The 24,059-nt window shown below is 40.1% G+C and overlaps 1 protein-coding gene across 1 annotated transcript in view; it reads left to right on the top strand.

Moving 5' to 3' along the window:
* CWF19L2 (CWF19 like cell cycle control factor 2) overlaps positions 1-24,059 on the top strand; it is a 77,035-nt gene that overhangs the window by 26,427 nt on the left and 26,549 nt on the right. The window contains exons 9-10 of the mRNA XM_083736337.1: positions 3,052-3,148; positions 3,512-3,604. Coding sequence (XP_083592463.1) covers positions 3,052-3,148; positions 3,512-3,604 — 190 coding nt within the window. The remainder of the gene's footprint in view (positions 1-3,051; positions 3,149-3,511; positions 3,605-24,059) is intronic.

Here is a 24,059-nt window from a genome sequence, read left to right on the forward strand (position 1 = left end):
CTAGATCCTTTTCACATGTACTGCTAGTAACCCAGATGTCCTCCACCCTATATTTGTGCATCTGGTTCTTCCTGCCTAGGTGCAGAACCTTACATTTGTCCCTATTGAAATTCATTTTGTTAGTTTGCGCCCAGTTCTCCAGTCTGTTAAGGTCATTTTGAATTCTGATTCTGCCTTCTGTAGCATTAGCTACCCCTCCCAGTTTGGTGTCATCTGCAAATTTGATGAGCATCCCCTCAGTTCCTTCATCCAATTCATTTATAAAGATATTGAACAACAATGGGCCTAGGACAACCCTGCGGCACCCCACTTGTCACTTTTTTCTGGGATGATGAGGGACCATTTATGACTACTCTTTGGGTTTGGTCAGTCAACCAGCTACAAATCCACCTAACAGTTACCTCGTTCAACCCACATTTTATCAGCTTCCTCGCGAGAATATCATGGGGGACTTTATCAAAAGCCTTACTGAAATCAAGATACACTATGGCCACAGCATTTCTCTGATCTACCAAGTTTGTAATTCCATCAAAAAATTAAATCAGATTGGTCTGGCATGACTTATTTTTGAGAGACTCATGCTGGATCTTAGTAATCACAGCATCCTTTTCTAAATGCTCACAGACCAACTGTTGGATTATCTATTTTAGGACCTTCCCTGGTATCAATGTCAAGCTCACCGGTCACTAGTTACCTGGGTTTTCCTTGAAGATGGGGACAACATTTGCCTGCCTCCAGTCTGTAGGGACCTCACCTGTTCTCCAAGAATTCTCAAAGACCAAGGCTCTGAAATTACATCTGCAAGCTCCTTTATTACCCTTGGATTCAGCTCATCAGGCCCTGGAGATTTCAATTCATTTAAAGTAGCTAGATGTTCCCTTACTACCTCTTCTATCTTGGGCTGCAGCTCCCTCTTTACATCATTTATTCTTTTGTCCTAGCTCCTCTGGTCTACTCCTGCTCCCAGAATCAGTGTCCAAGGTTGAGAGCATGGAAGCAATTTTGCAACTCTAATGACAAAGTGTGTTTTGTCTTACTTCTGTGCTTCACATTCCTCCAGGGTTAGACTCTTGCAATGGGCAATCTTTATCCCCCCGGGGGGGGGGCACCCAAACTATCTTGGTGCTCAGTCTCAGCCAACTCAGCTCTATCAAGTAACTCTGCATGTTGTCCTGGTGCTTGAGGTGTGGCTACGCAGGACTCAAGTTGCTGTACTTTCACTTCCAGCAAGACAGCCAGCTTGCACTTGCTACAATTGTACTGTTGCTTGTTCTCTGGCGGAAGGACAAATATGGCACAAGTGTTATAGGTCACTGACTGGCAGAATCCGAGACCAGGGAGAAGAGTCGGTAGAAGACGATTGGAGGAAATTTAAAGATTATTTACAGAAACATTGTAAAATTAAGGAATGTTAGAAGGATGCTGGAATGAAGTTATGTGGTTTTAGCAGTAATGTTATAGAATTAAGTGAAATTACAATATATTAAGATAAATTATTAAGATAAAAGCAAAAATGGAAAGAATTTGCTGAAATAACTAACTGAATTAGAATACAAAAAAGGGAGGTGTGAGGAGGTCACGGAAACAAGTAAATGAAAGATAAGATATGGAAAGATTGATTTGTTTTTAATTGTTTTTATTTTTCTTTGTATTTTGTATTTTCTGTTTTTTTCTTTTTGTAATTCTTTGAAACTTTAATAAATACTATTTCAAAAACAAAAACACAAGTGTTATAGGCACTGAAGCAGCTCCCTCGTCCTCCGTGTCTCTGGTCCTATGCACACCAAGAGACAGAACTCTGGGCCTCCCCCGCTAAACACCCTTGCAAACGCCCCTGTTTCCAAGGTCTGCTTGCGAGCTCCTAGGATCTGCCCTGAGCAAAGTTTGCTGCTGGTTGCTAACTCCTCCCTCAGCCTGGGAGTTAGGAGTACAACTTGCGATGTATTGGGTAGCCCACTAGAAATGCATTGGATTTGGCCTCGAGGCATTGGCAAAAATGATGTGTCCTTGCTTAAATTTAATTACAGAATTAAGTTTAAGGTGCTACCCAGTAGACTTTTTCATGTGCTATTTTGAGGCAAGGGCAAGGAGAAGGTTATAATACGTTGGAAATAAAAGGCACAGTTAAAAAAATATCAAGCCACTGTAGAGCCATTAACTAGAGCCAGTTAGCAATTCTTCTAAAGAAAGAATTTTTTTAGTCTCAAATAGCTGTGGAATTGTAATTGAAGGGGTCGGATTTGGAAGAGAACCCCTAAAGATGTTTCTCCCATGACTTGGAGCTACTAAAATGTGCATTAAATGTTCTCATTATGTTCCTCTTTGAACAAAGTAGCCTCTCTTTATAACGGGGAGGAGAGACAAATATTGATTCAGTTGTCTTTAAGTTTCAATTAAATATTTAGAAGCCTTAATTAGCTCCCCATTAATTTTCTTCTTAAAGCTGCTTTCATCTTTATGAAGTCCTGCAGCCAAAAACATTAAGAAAAGGGTAGTGGCGTGGGGGGAATGGGAAGAAAAAGTCATGAGCTTGGTGCTCTAATGTGTGTAGATATCAACCACACATGTTTCTGTAATATTACAAGAGTATAAAAATCTGATACAGTAACACATCGCACAATGATTACTTTATTAATGAATTGTGATAAGGGGGTGGCTTACATTGTTAAGGGCTTATAAAACCCACTTCTTTTCTAAATAATGTTTTACATCTGGAGAAGCAGTTCTTTCTAAACTTGAATAAAATACCAAGTCAGAATTGCTTTACTAGGGGATGACTCATTTACTTGGTGATTCTTCACTGCTGTCATGGGTCTAACAGATAATTAGCAGATACTTTCTTATCAATTAATTTACAGAATTTTACGATAGCATTGTAAACAAATAAAGATCAACTATTTAGATATAGTAATAGAAGAAAAGAAAGGTACTTTGTCTATAACAACATTCTCAACTTTGCATTGGCCTTAGTGAATGGGGGTACATGTGTTGATTATGTTTTCTCTATTTATCCTCTTCTGTATGCTGAATGGCTTATGTGTGTTTGACCAGGTGTGTTTCAGAAGATGAAAAGCCCCAAATTCTTAGTGATGAGGAGATGAACAAATTGGGAGCCAAGATTGTAAAAGCAGAATTGATGGGAAACAAGGTATGTAGAACAAGAGTATTGAGTGTGCTTAATGTATTGCTATATGTTCAGACTGAAGCACTGAGAGTTGAAACATATACTAATAAAGAGAGATCTTTGTTCAAAGCATCTGGGAGCCCTGAAGCCATCGGATAATTAAGCCCATTTACCAAAATGTACATTTAATTCCTTCAGTGGGTTTCACTGATTTGCCTTTGGTACACATAGCAGCCAGAAGTGAAAGCTCTTGATGCTTGTAGTAAGGATTGTTGACTGCTGTAAGGTGTTTCTTGAAAAGTGGCATTTATAAAAATTAAAATCTGTATATGATGCATTTGGTATTGATAGTGAAGCAAAATTCAACAATATTTCTTCTCTTTAAAGGATTTAGCAGGAAAACTTCAGACCCAGCTTGACAATGCACGCAGGCTGAAAGAAAGCGGAGCACAGACTCAAACTAGAAAGTTTGAGAAGGAGGTAAGGAAACCATGTTCTGTATGTGTTTTGGAGTCTGGAACAAAAGCAGCAGTGACTGAATTGCAGTACCTAGAGCTGTGGTGTCGTTGAATATGGTTTGTTAGCATTGGCAGAGAGTACCTACAAAACAATCAGGAACCAATGCTGTGTGCTAAAATATTATCTTCTGGAGGGAAGCTGTGAAAATCTTTAAGACACAGTTGAGCACAGCAAATGCCATGTTCAACTAAGTTTATACATTCAGTGGAGAAGGGATGTGGCTCAGCTGTAGAGCCTCTACTTTGCATACCGAAGGTCCCAGGTTTAATCCCTGGCGTCTCCAGGTAGGGCTGGGAAAGGCTTCCTCTCCGAAACCCTGGGGAGCCACTGCCAGTCAGTGTAGACAACTCTGAGATGGACCCAAGAATCTGAATTGGTATACTATACTCCTAATCTGCATGAGTGTTTGCATATCTTGTACATTGGGGGATAAATGTTGCTGCTGCTACTATGCCATTAGTGTATAAGCCAAAGACAAGTTCCTGCCTGAGGAGCTTACAGTCTAAATGTAGGCAGTGGTGGGAAGGAAGAGGTAGGATAATGAAGCGAAGGATGAATGTGAGCAAGTACGGTTTCACATATGGTACCTAGGCTTCATGCCAGCTGATGAGGAGGACTAAAGAGGTTAAGCCAAAAGGCCTTAGCTAAATAAGTGGCTTTTATGCTGAAATCTGAAGGAGGAGAGATAGAGAGGTAGCACCACCTTAGTATTATGAGTTCAATGTTTGGGAATATCCAGCTGCAAGAAGATTGGATGGAGTCTTCTGAAAGATCAGAAGACCAATTTCTCTCTGAGAATCTGAGAGATATGTGGCTTACGGCTTGGATACAAAGAGCTACACTAGTAATACAGTCGTTGACTCCTCCACTCTCTGATGCCTTGCTTTGCAGCCTCATTTTTAAAAATTTACTTTTGTCTTTTATAATTGCTGTGTGTCAAATTTTCTTTAGAACAAGATTTGTAACTATATGAAGTTAATTTGAGGATTCGAATGTTAAGTCAGGGAGCGTAATTCAACCTCTTTGGTATCGCTGGATATTTGTGCAACATTGTGATTCGTAATTAACAGTTCACAAACTTGGGCATTTATAATTAGCAAAAATCTTTCTTTGTCCCCGTTCTGTTACACAAATGCTTAACTAATGGCAATCTTAAGTAAATTAGGCACCATCTTAGGGAAAATGCATTTTTCTCCTTCTCCTGTAAGCATTAAGGCCTGGAGATTGCACTTGGCTCTGGCAGGTTGCTTATCCAGAGCTCAAGCTGATGACTCCTGGATGCATCCCCAGGGAATGGTGATATTCCTCAACAGCTCTGGCTACTGGCTCTCTGTTTAATAGCAAACATTCATCCCACGTCCCATTCAAAACCACCACTATCTTGATTTCTTCGATTGTGGCATATTGTGGTCATTGGTTAGGAAGAGCTGTAGGCTGATGATACATGTAGTGGAATTAATAATATTCTACGGTGCCTTTGCTTCCATTATTTCAGTAGTCATAGAGATAGGTCAAGTCTTGCATTGGAGAGGAGTGATTGTATCAGGCTTGATTAATTTGTTTTTATGCTCAGCTATGATATGTTTGTTTTAATAAAGATACTTGATAGAGGAGTGTGATCCACGGTTTGTAATAGCTCTGTCTCATGTCCCTAACATTCTTCTTAGGAGTGCACTATTTGGTTGACATAATTTTTTTCAAAGGAGTTTTAACCTTCCCACCTCCAAAGATTTCAGTTAGTTTTATGGTAAAGGTAAAGGGACCCCTGACCATTAGGTCCAGTTGTGACCGACTCTGGGGTTGCGGCGCTCATCTCGCTTTATTGGCCAAAGGAGCCAGCGTTTGTCCGCAGACAGCTTCTGGGTCATGTGGCTAGCATGACTAAGCCGCTTCTGGTGAACCAGAGCAGCGCACGGAAATGCCCGTTTACCTTCCTGCCGGAGCGGTACCTATTTATCTACTTGCACTTTGACGTGCTTTCGAACTGCTAGGTTGGCAGGAGCAGGGACTGAGCAACGGGGGCTCACCCCATCGCGGGGATTTGAACCGCCGACCTTCTGATCGGCAAGTCCTAGGCTCTGTGGTTTAACCCACAGCACCACCTGCATCCCTATGGTATACCTTTTATGGTATGTTGTTGTTGTTGTTTAGTCGTTTAGTCGTGTCCGACTCTTCGTGACCCCATGGACCAGAGAACGCCAGGCACCTCTGTCCTCCACTGCCTCCCGCAGTTTGGTCAAACTCATGCTGGTAACCTCAAAAACACTATCCAACCATCTCGTCCTCTGTCGTCCCCTTCTCCTTGTGCCCTCCATCTTTCCCAACATCAGGGTCTTTTCCAGGGGGTCTTCTCTTCTCATGAGGTGGCCAAAGTACTGGAGTCTCAGCTTCACAATCTGTCCTTCCAGTGAGCACTCCGGGTTGATTTCCTTCAGTATGGAGAGGTTTGATCTTCTTGCAGTCCATGGGACTCTCAAGAGTCTCCTCCAGCACCATAATTCAAAAGCATCAATTCTTCGGCGATCAGCCTTCTTTATGGTCCAGCTCTCACTTCCATACATCACCACTGGGAAAACCATAGCTTTAACTATACGAACCTTTGTTGGCAAGGTGATGTCTCTACTTCTCAAGATGCTGTCTAGGCTTGTCATTGCCCTTCTCCCAAGAAGCAGGCGTCTTTTAATTTCGTGGCTGCTGTCACCATCTGCAGTGATCATTGAGCCCAAGAAAGTAAAATCTCTCACTACCTCCATTTCTTCCCCTTCTATTTGCCAGGAGGTGATGGGACCAGTGGCCATGATCTTCGTTTTTTTGATGTTGAGCTTCAGACCATATTTTGCGCTCTCCTCTTTCACCCTCATTAAAAGGTTCTTTAATTCCTCCTCACTTTCTGCCATCAAGGTTGTGTCATCTGCATATCTGAGGTTGTTGATATTTCTTCCGGCAATCTTAATTCCGGCTAGGGATTCATCCAGCCCAGCCTTTTTATGGTATACCCTATAGTATACCTTTTATGGTAGATTAAGCTTTTAAATATTTCGCTGTATTGGTAAGGTGCCTATGCTTTTCCTTGTTACGATGTTCCCTGTCAAAAGTAAGCATTTTAAAATTGTTGAATCTTCAAAGAAGCATTAGGAATGCGAGCAAACTGAACTAAATAAATGTCCATGCGTAAGCTAGAAGGAAAAACTAATTGGCAATCTAGGACACCTTGATCAAATTTCCTGCATTCACACCTCTAAAGTATGTCAGTATCTGACATCAACCTAAACTTCACATTGTAGACCTGTAATCATAAATCAACATCCTGGTTACAGTGTTGTTAGCTCAAGAGCTTTACGGCAAGAAATACTAATTTTGCTTTCAAGACTGCTGGATCGACTGGAATTCATTTGTTATGCAAAAGTTCTCCTTAGGATAACACATAAATGCACACATGCAAAAAAATCAAATTAGTTAAATTAAAGTCCAAAAGTAGCTTTTGACTTCCCAAGTCTACACAGTTATAATACAGAAATTCCGGTGACAATTCTTCTGTAGTTTTTTTTAAAGCTGGCTACTTCAGTGATGTATAGTTTTAAACAGCCAGCCTTTCCTTTTATTTTTGGCATTTAAATAACAAAAGCAAATCTCTGCACTCCAATGTGATTGTTTCAGATAGTTCTTTAATAATGATGCATGAGCCGTAAGAAGGAAATTAACTGAATGCAAGCCAAAAACAGAATTTCCGGTATAGTTTTTCCTTGGAATCCTTAAGAGAATATTTATTTATTTTCCCCATTTTTGTTTAAAAATATATGCTTATTTGCAAGTAAGAACACTCAGAGCTTGCAGTAGCTGTTTCAGAGTGTATATGCTCTGAGATCTTAACAGGATTAGTAATTCGACTATGGCATTGACAGTTTTGTAAAATTGTAGGTATGTTTTGAAAGTTGATTGTACACAAGAAGTATTTGAAATTTACCTTCAAGACTGAAATCATCTGCTGCCCCTTGAGCATGGTACCAAATTGAAAAATTAACTTAATGCAGATTTGTGGTGTTCCAAGGCTGAATTACAGTTTCAAAATTTCTGTTGATTGTTCTCTCTGAATCTCTGCAGTTCTCCTCTTCTTTAGGGACCACTGTAGATGTAATGATTTGAGCATTACCTCCCTGGAATGAATTCACTTCCTCCCACGTTAAGAGAAGCTAAGGGACAGGCTGCCACACACATTAATCACAGTTAATTAAAATGCAGTTCTATGCATGCTTTCAATAGTTCTTATTGAATCCAGTAGGGCTTACTTGGTAAATATGCATAGGCTTGACTAGTTAACCAGCTTCAAATGTTGGTTAATTGGGGGACTTGGTTAGATTTAACCAGTGCTATTTTTCTAGAAAAAGAGGTGCTGGAACTCACCATGAACACCTCCCTTGTTCTCTTCGAATGGCAATGGTGTCTACCTGAGAGGTGTCGGAACTGAGTTCCCGTGAGTTGCTTCTGAAAAGCCCTGGATTTAACACTGGTTAATATAACCCTTCCATTGTTTAACGGGGGGCGGGGGAGCATGCAGTCCTGCAGCACACTCCTAATTTCTTAAATATGCTGATAAGATCCTTCCTTCTTATGTCTGCAACAGCCCTAAATGTCCTTTGTGCCTCCCTGAGCAGTTAAACTTCTGCCTCTTCTACTTTTAGAAGCTACTAATGCAGCAAAAATAATAATGAGCATGTCCCCTCCCGCCCCCCCAATTCATGCTCATGTTGTCAAGGACAATGTCACCTTGTGAAACATGGACATTTAATTTCAAGACACAATAAATGACTTCCTCCAGGCTAAGGCTGGAACCAACAACAGGAGACGCAACTATTATAGCTAAATGGGGCACAGGTTCTGATCCAAATAATGCTGTAATTAGTGTGGTTTTATATTCAATATCCTGTTGACGTTGGGAGGAAATGACAGGAGCAATTACAAAATTAAACATCCTAGAAGGTGCACAAAGTTGATACAGGCACTGTAATAGAGGCTTGGGTTAAATACACAGCACAAACTGAAAAAGTCAAGCTGTCGAGTAGAGGCATAGAAAGCTTGCTTAAAATGGAAGAAGCAAAAGCAGGTGAGCTGTGCCTGCAAGCATGACAAAATGCATAATAAGGCAGGCAAACTCTGAAATTTGACAAGTGACATGTCAGAGATATACTAGTAAGAATACAGTTCGTTTTATGAATCTGCCACAGACCTCTGGGGACTAAGCCATCTTAGTAAAAGATAAAATACATCATATATATTTGTACCGCGGCAGAGAATACGCTGTTCAGGATCTTCATAGCAACAATGTGTTCTTATTGCAGACATTAACAAGAAAAATTTATGCCAGAGATTTTATTACAGGTGATTAAATCTTGGATGTTTTTCAGAAATTCCACCACAAGTATAAGAAACGACATTGTGAACAGTTTGTCAGTAGTACTGGTAGTTAATGGCAGAGGCAAAATTGGTCAGATTCTCTTTCTTTCCATGTCTCTAAATTTTGGGTTGCTTTTAGACAATCCCTTCTTGTAGTTGTCCCTGCTTTCAGTCAGTCCCTAATATTCATCGAAGAGTCCTGGGCTAGGAGGAGGAGAGCCTCTAGAATTGCAGGTTCTGTGCCAAATGGACTGCCAGCCAGATCTTTTATGAACTTACCCAGTCAAGATTATTGTCTGAACCTATGCTCAGAATAATGCCAGCACCTTCACAGGTGAGATGGATAGAGAGACAAGACAGGACCTTTCAGGACATAAAGCACCATCATGGAACTTTCTGCCAGATTACTAGACTCAGTTGGCATAGACAACCAATAACATTGTTTGTTTTAGTGGGGCTTGCTGCAGCTGTTTCGTTGACATGTTGGTTGAGTTTAATATGCTTAGTTTTGTTGCATTTTCATATTTGTATTTTTTATGTTGGGAATCTTTGAAGCCGAGAGGCAAGATGCCAATATTTTACATAGATAATATGGTTGAAATGAGAGATTATTTTTATTTTTTATTTTTATAAATATTTATTAAAGTTTTTTAGATACAAATGCACAAATAATAAACAACATTACTTATATCATAACGTGGTTTCATCACTTCTTTGGACTCCCTCACATCTCCCGCTCCCATTTACATCATTAAAAGGTTTTTTCAAGCAAATTATCAACTTGTTTACAATCTTATATCCACTCATTTAAATATTATCTAGCAATTCTCCAAAGGGTTTATGTTTTCTTTAATCTCACTTATCATCAAATTCAAATCTAATTTAGTGGTGGCCAATTATTTATAATCTAGCATCCTTCTTAACATTCAACCAAATTACAGTGTTTTTGTAAATACGTCTTAAATTTCTTCCAGTCTTCCTCAATCCTCTCTTCTCCCAGGTCTCGGATTCTGCCAGTCATTTCGGCCAATTGCATATAGTCCATCAGCTGCATCTGCCACTCTTCCAGTGTGGGTAGATCTTGAGTTTTCCAGTTCTTAGCGATGAGTATCCTTGCTGCCGTTGTTGCATACATAAAAAATGTTCGGTCCTTCTTTAGCACCTTCTGGCCGACAATACCCAGAAGGAAGGCCTCTGGTTTCTTGGTGAAGGTATACTTAAATACCTTTTTCAACTCATTATATATCATTTCCCAGAAGGCCTTCACTTTAGGGCAAGTCCACCAGAGGTGAAAGAATGTTCCTTCATTTTCTTTACATTTCCAACATTTATTATCAGACGAATGGTATATTTTGGCAAGTTTAACTGGGGTCATGTACCATCTATATATCATTTTCATTACATTTTCCTTCAGAGCATTACATGCAGTGAAGTTCAGCCCAGTGGTCCACAACCTTTCCCAATCCTCAAACATAATGTTATGCCCAATGTCCTGTGCCCACTTTATCATAGCCGATTTAACCATTTCGTCTTGTGTATTCCATTTTAACAGCAAGTTATACATTCTAGATAATACCTTAGTCTTTGGTTCTAACAATTCTGTTTCCAACTTCGATTTCTCCACCTGGAACCCTAACTTTTTGTCATTTTTAAAAACTTCTTTAATCTGAGCGTAATGTAACCAGTCTCGCACTTTATCCTTCATTTTCTCCAAACTCTGCAATTTCCAATTGTCTCCATCTTGTTCTAATATTTCCCAATATTTTGGCCATTTGGCCTCCATATTGGGTCTTTTTCGGGCCTTAGCTTCCAGAGGCGAAAGCCACCTCGGAGTCTTGTTTTCCAATAAGTCTTTGTATTTTGTCCAGACATTAAATACTGCTTTCCTAACAATATGATTCTTAAAGGCCTTATTGATCTTATCCTTGTCGTACCATAAGTATGCATGCCAACCAAAAGCATTGTTAAAACCTTCCAAATCCAGTACATCAGTGTCTTCGAGAAGTAGCCAGTCTTTTAGCCAGCAGAAAGCTGCGGCTTCATAGTACAACTTTAAGTCTGGCAGGGCAAAGCCCCCTCTTTCTTTCGCATCAGTTAATATCTTAAACTTAATTCTGGGCTTTTTGCCCTGCCAGACAAATTTAGAAATATCTTTCTGCCACTTCCGGAAGCACTCCGTCTTGTCCACAATCTGTAATGTTTGAAACAAGAACAACATTTTTGGCAATACATTCATCTTAATAGCAGCAATTCGGCCTAACAGAGAAAGCTTCAATTTTGTCCAACTGTCCAAGTCTCTCTTAATTTCAGTCCAGCATTTTTCATAATTATCCTTAAATAGACTCAGATTTTTTGCTGTTATATTCACCCCTAGGTATTTTACTTTTTTAACCACAGTTAGTTCTGTTTCCCTCTGAAACCGTTCTGACTCTGTCAAATTTTTCCCCAGCACCTTGGTTTTCTGTTTATTTAATTTAAATCCCGCTACCCGACCAAAGTCTTGTATCAGTTGCAATACTCTTTTCGTACTAGATTCCGGCTCCTGCAAAGTCAAAACTAGGTCATCTGCAAAGGCTTTAAGTTTATATTGTTTCGCTCCGACCTGGATCCCTTCCACCAACCGGTCCCCTCTAATCGTATTCAAGAGCACCTCCAGAACCGAAATAAATAGCAGAGGGGAAATCAGGCAGCCTTGTCGTGTTCCTTTTTCAATTTTAAACTCTTCCGTAACCACATTGTTAACTATCAATTTAGCCTTTTGTTCTGAATATATTGCGTCAATCCCATTCTCAAAACCCCGTCCCACTCCCATTTCTTTTAGGTTTCCCTTCATAAATTTCCAAGAAATATTATCAAAGGCCTTCTCCGCATCTATAAAAATTAACACTGCTTTTGTATTTATGTCTGTTTGCAAAAGTTCCAAAATGTCAATAATGTTCCTTGTGTTAGCAAACATGTGTCTACCTGGGAGAAAGCCTGCTTGGTCTTTATGAATTACCTCGTTTAAAACTCTTTTAAATCTACTTGCCAAAACATCTGCAAATATTTTGTAATCCACATTTAAGAGGGAAATGGGACGATAGTTCTTGAGTTGTGTCTTTTCAGTTTCCAATTTTGGTATCAATGTGATGAAAGCTTCCTTCCACGATTCCGGCGCTCTCTTCCCCTCCATAATTTCGTTGCAGACCTCCATCATTGGTTGGATCAAATAGTCTTTTAATGTCTTCTAATACTTGGAGGTCAAGCCGTCTGGCCCTGGAGATTTGCCCAGTTGCATGTTCTGAATGTCTTGTTCAATCTCTTGTCGTGTTATTTTGTTGTTCAGGATTGATCTGTTTTTTTGTGACAATTTTGTTAGTCTGTTTTTCTCCAAAAATTGTTTAATCTCAGCCTCGTCTTGCGGCCCTTGAGTATATAATTTTTTAAAATATCTCTGGAAACACTTTCTGATTTCCATGGGGTTCTGAATGTTTCTTTCTTCAATTTCTAGATTTGTAACTGTGTTTAATTTTTGTCTCTTCTTCAACTGCCACGCAAGCAGTTTCCCACATTTATTTGCCGATTCAAAAGTTTTTTGTCTCATTAATTTAATCTTCCACTCTATTTCCTGATTTATCAATTTAGCATATTGTGCTTGGTGAAGTTTAATTTCTCTCAGAATCGGCTGTGACTTCGGGTTTGATCTTAACTTCTTCTCCAATTCTTTAATTTTCTGCAAAATCTTATCTTTCCTTTCATTTTGTGTCCTTTTCTTTACAGTGTTCTGTTGTATCAAGAACCCCCTCATCACAGCTTTGCTTGCGTCCCAGATAGTTCTTTTTTCCACCGTGGTGTTCATATTTATCTCAAAGTAATCCTTCAAAGCTTTTTGGGCCTTCTTAATAATCTCCTGATCTCTAAACAAGTTGTCATTCATCTTCCATCTAATGGAACCGGTTGGCAGTAGCGTCATGTCCATCTTCAGTGCATTATGGTCGGAGCAGGTCTTTGGGCAGATTTCCACTTTTCTGACCTTGGGTGCCAGACCTCTAGTTATCCATATTTGGTCGATTCTTGTCCAAGTCAGCTGGGCTTCAGAGAAGAATGTTCCCTCTCTTCCCAGGGGGTTCTTGGTCCTCCAAATGTCAATCCAGTCCATATTGTCTGTCATTTCAAAAAAAGTCTTTGGTAGTCTGCCGTCTTTTGTAACATTTTGGCTTTGTGACTTATCCATGTTGGTTGATATGACCCCATTCATATCTCCCATCATAATGATGTTGTTATAGTCCAGATAATCCAGCATAATCTCATGCAACTTCTTGTAGAATTCCGATTTCCCGTCGTTTGGTGCATAAATTCCTAATATCAAAATCTTCTCTCCTTGATGTTGTATCTCAATTGCTAAAATTCTTCCATGTTCATCTTTAAATAGAAATTTAGGTGACAGGCTCTCTTTTGCATATATCACCACCCCTCGCTTCTTTACTCTGTCCGACGATATAAATTCTTGACCAAGTCTTTTATTTATTAACACCTTTCTGTGGAGCCTAGTCACATGTGTTTCTTGTAGGCAAATAATGTCCAATTGTTCTTTTTTTAATATATGAAAAATTTTCCTCCTTTTTTCCGGGATGTTGCAGCCATTAATGTTCCAACTCAAAAGTTGCAGAGACATCCTGAATAAATCTGGTTATTTTTCTGGGGGTGGTACCTTCTTCGCTGGATCTTCAGGATCCAAGGGTGCAGGTGCCTCTGGTGTTTCAGGCCCTGAAATGAGAGATTATTATAATGCCATTTTTTACTCCTCTCTGGAGGCACTTCTTGAAACTATGGGTTGTACACAAAACAACGCCAGTGGAGTTCCCCTGGGGAAGCAGCACTTATGTTTTCTCTTCTCCCCCTGCTTGCCCCCCAAGCTTTCTCCAGTGGGTTCCCCATCCCCCCATCTGATCTTAAGGGTTTGTTAAGGGACTGCAGTGGAGAGGAGAGGAAGGAAAAGTTCTGTTCCATTAGTGAAAGTCTCTTCCTTTGAGGTTGTTCTCAGCCCTCCTGGCCTTCCAGTGCTGTGTGTAAACTTCTCTTTTTAGTTGTCTCAAATGGATTTTGTTTGTTTTGCTTGTTTTGCTGCTGTCGGTTCTCCTGCTATTGTTTGCCTCTCTGCTGTTTTAGCCATTTTTTAACACCATATTTTATTTTTTCCCTAGCTGTTTTGGATATTTGTTTTGAACATGAACGTAAGACATAAGGGGTTTGAAATAAAGATAGTTTGCATGTGCTCAAGAGTTTAAGCATCTCCAGTGGAATTTTTATTATTGTATTGTATTGTATTGTATTGTATTGTACAGAATTGTATTGTATTTTTCCTGGTAGATCTCTTCCCTCTGCCCTGCCCCTGTTGTATGGCATGCTCCTTTTAAGACTATCCTAAAAGAGGTTTTTTAAAGGGATGTGGGTGGCGCTGTGGTCTAAACCACAGAGCCTAGGGCTTGCCAATCAGAAGGTCGGCGGTTCGAATCCCTGCGACGGGGTGAGCGCCTGTTGCTCGGTCCCAGCTCCTGCCAACCTAGCAGTTCAAAAGCACATCAAAGTGCAAGTAGATAAATAGGTACCGCTCCGGCGTTTCCGTGCGCTGCTCTGGTTCGCCAGAAGCGGCTTAGTCATGCTGGCCACATGACCCAGAAGCTGTACGCTGGCTCCCTCGGCCAGTAAAGCGAGATGAGCGCCGCAGCCCCAGAGTCTGCCGCGACTGGACCTAATGGTCAGGGGTCCCTTTACCTTTACCTTTAAAAGAGGTTTGATACACACCATGGGACATTGCTAGGAGAATAATAGCCCAAAGTTCCCTTGGGCATGTGAAACAATTCTTTGGATCCTGACTACACTTGAAATATAACAGCATGATGTGCTAAGCCATGACACTCTGCCCTCAACATTTCTTGAGAAGTAGGAGCGGAATTTGCCCAATAACCCCATCAGTGGAAGGCCTTTGCAAAGACTTCTGCTTGGGCAGTGGGCATTTATTGCTGTCCTGCCACTGCACCCTCCCAGATTGGCTCTGGACAGGGGAACCCCCAGAACAGCATTGGGGGAGAAGAGGGGTTCTCATTCCATCTGTCAGGCTGCAAGGCATGTGAAGACAGAACATTCATCGAAGTGCAAAGTTCGATTCCCCCCTAGGTTTTTTAAACCACTTTAATCAAAGAATAAATTGGAAACATTTCTAAATATTATACCCAGGAAAATAGTATTGTTTGTCAGAACTAATGAGATTTTGCATCCTTGGGGTTTAGTAATGAGATAAGTGCATGTAATGCAGGCAGCCTCCTACAGAAACTTGGATGATAGCATGCATTTAGTAACAGATGGGTTGTGGCCTGAATACCCAGTTGCAAATGTTTTCCAACTCATCATAATTTTTAATACCTGCCAGTTCTTTTGCTTGAATTTTTCAACTGAAAAATGCATTTCTCCCCCAAAGTCCTTTTTAGATTACATTTGCTTTCCACACTGCTATTTGGTTCTCTTATTTGTGCAGAGTGAGCTTAAAGAATGTGCATTTACGAAAACCAGAAATAATTGTCAGCTACAACGAGAGTTGCTCGGCTAAGTGATCTGTACCAAGGACAAGATAAGACAGATAAAACTTGCCTCTGGAAAATACATCAGCCATCCATTCAACAAGAACAGCCTTGTTTCTTAGTTAAGCAACACATTTGGTGAATTACCACTGTGTTTGTGCACATAGAGATTTTTCAGTAACGTTTATTTGGATTTTTTTAAGGGCAGTATTAGGGGAAGAACAATACTTTTCTTTTAGAAAATGAGAAGAGAGGGGGAGTAGACACAGCATCAGTTTCTGTCTTATGCTGCCACTATTAGAAGCAGATGGCTTGTAATGTTTGGCTTCCGATAGCTTTATTTTTTGTTTATTTGGCGCCTCTCTGCGTCGGGGGCATTGCTTCCCTCTGATCTGCAGGCAGCCCAATTTGCCTAGCATTGGCTGCGGCCAATACAACCATTTATTTAAAAAGCTCACTTACCTGTGAGTAAGCCCCACTCAGCTCAGTGACACTTATGTAGGAGTAAACATATACATGGACTTGATCAGTTAGATTATAAGCCTGCTATCTTTCAAAATGTGAGAGCAGGCTAAGTGTGAAATAAAAAATTACCAACAACACACAGTTCATGAATATTAGAGAGTGGTAGAACTAGAAACTCACTGTTAGGTGCCCTTTAATGTTTTAGTTTTCTGTAGCTCAGCAGTTCCCTCCATAGAGTTGCAAGTTAAGCTATGGAATAAGTCAGCTGCTGGTATCTAGAAATGGGTTGCTTTGCTAATCATTCTTGTTATGTACTGAAGTTCTCACCCTGGGCCAGCAGGGGGATACTGTAGATAATTATGCAAATGAAGGATCGAAAGTGACGTTAAGTGATTGGGTAGTTTTAGAAAGTTGCTACAGTTACGTTGTTCTGGAGCTCTATATAAGCAGGCTGACTGAGCTCTTCAGTTCAGTTCTGTTCTGGGCTCTGAATAAACAAGAGCTGTTTGAATAATCACTGTGTCATCTGATATGTTCGCCCACAACTTAACAATTCTCAAAACTGATCTTGACTACAACAGCAAGTTGGGGTTTTTTTTTGGGGGGGGGGGCTGAACATCTCCAAGGAGCCTGAGTTGCTCACAGCCAATATTGCAGGGCTCCAACCCACTCTGCCTTTCTCTTCTGGGGCTCCTAAAAAGATTAAGGGCTGCTCTAGACATTGTATTAAATGCAATGAAAGGCTTAATACTCCCATTCGTCACAGTCGTCGCCACCTCTTGGCTGTTACTTAGAAGGACAAAACTAGACACGTTAAATTAAATCACATGTCAAATATCCCGCCAGCTTTAGACCTAAGAACTGCCTAACTTCAGAGTATATATATTTCACAGTTACTGCATGAGTCACTGTTCTGAGCATGCTTCCTAAGTGGAAGGTGTTATGTTCAGCGTTCATGTAGAAAAGCAGAGAGCAGCATCTGCCCTTGTGTCCCTCAAATCTGTATTGCGAATGATTCTGCCATTTAAATCTTACTTGATGCACAGAGACTGCTGAATTACCTGATCCCAGTGGAGGTTGATTGGAAAGAGGGCAAGGCCAGGGCAGTGAGTCATGCAGGGATGTAGTAGGCAATCTTCTCTGGGTGTGTGGTTCTTCAGTTTTACAGGCTTACAGCCTTATTTAACCATATGACAGGTTGGCTGTGTTGCAGTGAACAAAAGCAAAATGTCATAGAACACTAATACATTTCATGAACCACAGGAAGGGCTTGTTCAAGAGTGTGGTTCCTAGACAATAATATCATACTACTCTTGAAAATAATTGTAAAGTCTTAAAAAATTATTAAAGTAGACGATTTCTACAGTATTACTTTTTTGTTTTGTACAGAAGCTCTGAGCAAAGCTTTAGTGTGTTCATCCTGTCTAAATGAGCACCATTAAATTTGGCAGGTTGAACGCTCATAACCCAAAATTAGATTATTTCATAAAAGGCATCAGTTTTTCACTGCTTGTTTCCCTCATTTCAGAGAGCGCAAATATTTGAGGGCTACAAAACCATGTGTGGCCCATTTTCAAAATCTAAACTATATGTTAACTAAACATTAATTTGGTACATCCCTGTTTCTGTGTTGATAAAATTAGAGATGCTTGAGTTTTGAAAATCCATTAAGAAGGAAGCTCATCAGTATAACAGTATGTGTAATTGGTGTTCTAAGGTTCATTAGTCAATAGTCTCCAAAACGTAAGGAAAACACTTTCATGAAACTAATTACACAGTTTAAGATGAGTAATTAAGCTATATTCCTTAGATGAAGATGTTTGGCTTTTAGCCAATGCATCTGGGGTGTGTGGAAGTTCTTTCAATTAACTGCACAGTTTGTAATAATGTGCATATTTAAGTACATTTAGCTGATGGGAGCCTGACAGCTGAGGTTGCCTATCTGGGTAGCAGCTACTCCTGTTCTCTTTCATCATTCAGACATTTGGTCTTGATGCTGTTGATATTACTATTATTACTGAACTGGTGGGTTTACATCTTTGGCCATAAATGTTTTATGTTCTTTCGTATGGCGATTACTATTGACTTCCCCTCTACTTCTTTAACTGACGGCTAGATTGTTAATTGTGCTGTTTCAGATTTTGTAAGTTTCTTGAAGGCTGTAGAAATCTTTTCTACAAAATGTCTGGCCTAAGGAAAGACTTTGGTGCCTAGTGGTAATTCCTATTCACCAAATGAACCCAGACCAGCAACTATTTGTTTGAGAAAAAGAGAGAAGGGTTTAAACTAAACCAACAAAAGTGAAAAGTAGCTTAAGTTAGTGGAATTGCTGTAGCTGTAGTTGTAAAGCTAGTACTGAGATCCTAGACTATTTTTTGCCACAACCTGACTGACTGCAGATATCATTGATAAAGACCAGTTGTTACCCATTTGTAGGCATGAAACTGTCTAATTTATTTATTTATAAATTTTATCTGTAAGCTGCCATGAGTCCCTGTCTGGTTAAAAAGGTGGGGCATATAAATAAGGATATAATAATAAATGTATTTATATATGCTAAATCACAAAACATTGAAGTGGCTCACAACACTAAAATGATAACCGTAGCTCTGCAGAGGCCTGGCAGAATAAAAAAGGTTTTGAATGGGCATTTAGATGTTGGCACAGAAGGCACCTGCTGTTCAACAAAAGTTGCCCTGTAGTCTCAGCCCCTAGCAGGAATGGTCCAGGTAGTCAGGATCAGGCTCTTTGTAGGGATCGTAAAGGGGAGAGACTTTTCAGGAGGGAGGGAAGATAAAAGAAACCACCTTTTCACCTCCCTGGAATATTTCACAAGTAATTCTACATAATGCAAAAGTGAATGTGTTTATATTTTGCTCCTCTCGGAAATCTTTTATTGCTGTATAGTTTGGAGGGGAGTATTCTGGAGAGTGGGAAAAGGAAAAGGTACCCCTTTCCCATCTCCTCCATTATATATCTTCCACTTAAAGTACAGGTAGGGGAAGCCTTTTTTTAAATAAAAAAAACTCTCAGTGGCACATATTCCTCTCACTCCTCTGCATAGCTGTAAACTTTTCCCTTTTCTTTCGAGGAATCCTATTCAGAATAAGGGAATTTCCCTTTAAAAAAGGGAAACGTTGACAGCTATGCTCCTCTGTGAATCTCATCCCTATCTCCAGGACACAGTGAGTTGCAGGGGGCTCAGAGTCGGCCCCTCTTTTTCCAGCAAACCGTCGGCATTCATATTTTCTGGAAGTAAGTGACCATAGATCTTCCTGGTACCCTATATTTGGGTGTCCCTGGTTTGCCTACAAATTGAGCGGCATGGGATTACTCAAGTTAGATATTAATGGGAGTCATTTAGCTAAACCTTTGAAGAGAAGTTGTGCATTTTGTTTTAAGATTTAGTCTCTATCTAAACATTATATATCATCTATAATGCCTTCGTAATATCGTGCCTGGATTAATTTTGTTTAACACTTGGTGTAGAACTGCATTTATCCTTGCATCATCTTGAGATCATGCAATATGCATCTGCTCATTAACACACACAGTCTCCTTTCTTTTTGAGCAGTGGTCTTTTCCTTCCTGTCCCTGTGATATAGGGACTCCTGAATTTTTTATCATTTTCTTTAGCTGCTAAACATTGAGAAGCAGTTCCAGTTTAATAGTTGGTGACTTCAAGTTATCTGTCCTCTATCAACTTCCTTTGCTCGGCTGCTCAGAGTCAACTGGCGGTTCTGCAAATTAAACTGTGTGCATTGTGAGCCTTTTTCATTTTCTGCTGCTAAATTATGGAACAGTCTCCCTCTCAAGAGGCCACACAAATAAGTCCCTAAGATTGTATTTCACTTAAGACGCCATCCTTTGAGATTTTTGTTTTGGCCTTCCTGGATTGTAATGCATTAATTGGTGAGAGTCTCTTCCACACAGTCTCAATAATTCAACTGACCTGGGGGGGGGGGGATATGCACAACACTTGAATAAACAGTTATCTGAGTAAGCAAATACTCTATTTACATAAGTTTACATTGATGTGGGCAACACTCAGTGAATGTAGATAACCTAAACTTAAATAATTTATTCTAGTGCCCCAGAAAGCAGGCCTAGATCAGAAATTACTGTTCTTGTAATCCTTATTTAAAAATCTAAATATATTTAAAACTGTCCACTATTATGGATCATTTACTTTGGACAAGTTTAGACTGAATGCTAGATCTCTGTAGGTCATGATTTACAAATCAGAAGCTGTCCTTAGGGGATGAGTTCTGTTCTTCCATACAATTCTTGCCTTGCTAGCTTCCATTCCTGGTGCTAATTGTAGTTTCATATTCAGTGTATACCATTGCAAACCACAGTGCAATCCAAACCAAGATACATAAATTCAGTCCCCATTTTATGAGGGAAACTCGTTTGCATTGGTGCACATGTGACATGAAACCCTAGTTAACACTAGGAAAGCAGGAAAATTGCTAGCTTCCAATTTACAATTTACAAACGATGCTTTAGGGAAGTTTTTAATGTTTGAAGTTTTATTCTGTTTTTAATGTTCTGTTGAAAGCTGCCCAGAGTGGCTGGGGAAACCCAGTCAGATGGGTGGATGGAAATAATAATAATAATAATAATAATAATAATAATAATAATAATAATAATATGCTTCATGATTACTTTCCTTATAATTGCTTTAAGGATAGTTCAGTACCACTCTTAAAAATAAATCATTATGTAGAAAGGTTTTGTTTCATGTTTCATATATTCATGCTCCCTCACACCCGCTCACTTCTGATTCAGGCCAAATCTTGAGATCGCTTATGGCCACATGGGCTATTCCTTTTTTAGTCCCTCCTGTTTCCTGAGATCTTCATTGTGTTCAGGTCTTGGGTGTTCTTTCTGATATGGAGACTGGAAGCAGTCTCCCTGTATTTGTCAATTTTCTGGCCATTGACTGGGACCAGAATTTGTTTCTCTTTGCCACTGGATGTCTTTGCCATGAAGTATATCCTCCTAGTGGTCTTTGTTCCTCTAGCTCAGCCTTTCCTAACCTTGGATTCTCAGATGTGGTTGAACCCCCATCATTCCTGACTGCTGCTCTTGCTGGCTATGGATAATGGGGAGCAAAGGTTGGCAAAGGCAGAGGCCAGGGTGTTGTTCTCCTTACTTCTGCAGCCCCCAGGGCAGCTAATTGTAATTATACCCCAACTATAATTCTGTAGGTGGTGTGGGTAGCATGGCAGGTAGATTATGCTTCTAGGTTTTCTAATGGCTCTATCTCATTGAAAACCAAATGTTTTCATGGCTCTTTTAACCATTTAGTATGAATTCTTGTTCAGTGAAACTTCCTTTTCAATAGCTTTCTTCCTGGTCTAAATCAGGGGTACCCTAATGGGAAAGGCAAAGGGACCCCTGACTGTTCGGTCCAGTTGTGAATGACTCTGGGGTTGTGGCGCTCATCTCGCTATATTGGCCGAGGGAGCTGGTGTACAGCTTCTGGGTCATGTGGCCAGCATGACTAAGCCGCTTCTGGCGAACCAGAGAAGCACACAGAAACGCCATTTACCTTCCCGCTGGACCGGTACCTATTTATCTACTTGCACTTTGATGTGCTTTCGAACTTCTAGGTTGGCAGGAGTAGGGACTGAGCAATGGGAGCTCACCCCGTTGCGGGGATTCGAACTGCCGAACTTCTGATTGGCAAGCCCAAGGCTCTGTGGTTTAGACCACAGTGCCACCCGTGTCCCATACCTTGATGGTGGTGCTTTCCAAATGTTGTTGAACTCCAACTTCCTCTATGACTAGTGGTTGCAGCCCAACAACACCTGGCAGCCACTTGGTTAGCTACCCCTGGTCTAAATAGTTTTGATTTAAAACCAGTTCACTTGGCATACATTATTCAATCATTGTACTGTAGACAGGTCAGTATCAATCCTGCATTTCAGAGAAAAGTCTGAGTGTGGTTGTGGAAGGCAGGTCTTGACTTCAAAAGAAGCCAGGGCTTCTTGCGTCATTGTTAAGGCTGAAATCCTGTGCACACTTTCCTGGGAGTAAGAAGAGAAGAGTTTGGATTTGATATCCCACCTTTCACTCTTTGATATCCCGCCTTTCACCCAGCAGCTGCATGTGGAGGAGCGGAGACGCGAACCCGGTTCCCCAGATTATAAGTCTACCACTCTTAACCACTACACCTCACTAATCCCCCATCCAACCGAATAGTACTTCTGGAAAGGCTTGTGTGGGATTCACTGTAAGACTCCAAGGTGCAATACTATGCACACTTATCTGGGACGAGCCCCTTAGAACACAATGTGACTTACTTCCTGAGTAAGCTTGCCTAGGATTTCACTGGTGTAAGACAATTTTGGAGAGCTTTTTATGGAATTCCATTCTTAAAATCGCTTCTCTACCCTTGCATCTTTTGGTATTGATAATGCTTTTTTCTTATAGTTTTCTTCATGTATTTGTATCCTAGTTGTAAGCCACCCTAGGATATTTTATAGAATTTCAGGATATGTATCCAGCTGAATAAGGTATGGGTGACTTACAGTGGGTCTTTGTGGAGAAAAAGTTTAACAGGGCTATAGGAAGCATGTCTTCAGAACCTGTATGCATAGGGGCTTGGATCTGATTTTTTTTTTAAACACCGGGAAATAAATCAAAACTACTACAGTATATGACATATAAAACATCTGGCGAGCATGAGAGGCCTTTTGCATTGCACTCCTCAAATGTTCCAGTGAATTCTGTTACATGCCAATGTGTGACTGATGAAAAATACTGACCTTTCCCCAGACAGATACATGCACGGTCTTGACATGACTTATTATTTCTTCTTCTGTGTTAAACAATTTGCAGAATTTTTATTTGAGGTTGTTTAGTAACTGGAGGTTGCCCAGTAGCTGGGAATAGCCCAGAGTATTGCTTTGGACACTTGTGAGCAGAGGTTTAATGTATAAATAAATCTTATTAAGTTAAAATCTATGCTTATTTTTCTGAATAAAGAAGGAGCAAGATCATTTGCTGATGAAAATGTAGTAAAGGGCAGTTGTGTTTCTCTTTCCCACTTTTTTGCGGCCTTTATCCAGTATTTCTGTGTAGGTTCACCTGTAGTCTATAATTAAGCCCTTGGAGCCCTGGTGCTTTCATAACCACAGAACTTTCTTACTCTCACAGAGCTGTCAGGGATAAGCTGTCATTATTGGTAAGGAGAACAGATGTGAGGTAGACACATAGTTGATTTATCTGAAAATGACTTGGATAGAGATTTATATAGGCATTTATTAAACTTGACAAAGCTGGATTTTAATGAGCCCAATTTTGATGACATCTCCCTTATTAGAGCTAATTTAATCAATTAACATACAATGAGCTGCTGCTTTCTAATTACTGAGTGAGAAGCTTATACACCGTCCTCTAATTTTTCCCTCTTTAAATTTAAAAATTCTTTCCCAACTCTTTGACACCAGACTAATCTGATACCGATATAATGCTAGATACTTGCAAATCATGGTTTGCAAATCCAGAATCCAGTCTCAAGAACTATGCCTCTTACCTTCTCTAGATCAAATTTGTTCTTGCCTTCCCTTGTTGGTATTAATGATGGTTTAGAGCAGGTTTTCCCACTGGGCCTCCAGCTGTTTTAGACCAGTGTTTCCCAACCTTTTTTGGGCAAAGGCACACTTGTTTCATGAAAAAAATCTCGAGGCACACCACCATTAGAAAATGTTTAAAAAATTAACTCTGTGCCTATATTGACTATATATAAAGTAACTCTCTTTAATAGGAATCAAATAAACACAAAGAAAGTATTTTATAATTACTTTATTATGAAATAGTAAGTAAACAGAAATATGAAAAATTATAAAATACTTTATTCAGTGCGCAACCTGGGCCTGTTTGGCTGAACACAAAGCTGATATTCTGGCTGGAATCGAAGAAAGACACACACGTAGCTCTTCGTCAACAGCTCTCAGTCTCTCTCTGTATTTAGTTTTTATAGCAATCATGCT

Source organism: Podarcis gaigeae (genome assembly GCF_964106915.1).
Source record: "Podarcis gaigeae genome assembly, chromosome: 4".
Taxonomy (NCBI): domain Eukaryota; kingdom Metazoa; phylum Chordata; class Lepidosauria; order Squamata; family Lacertidae; genus Podarcis; species Podarcis gaigeae.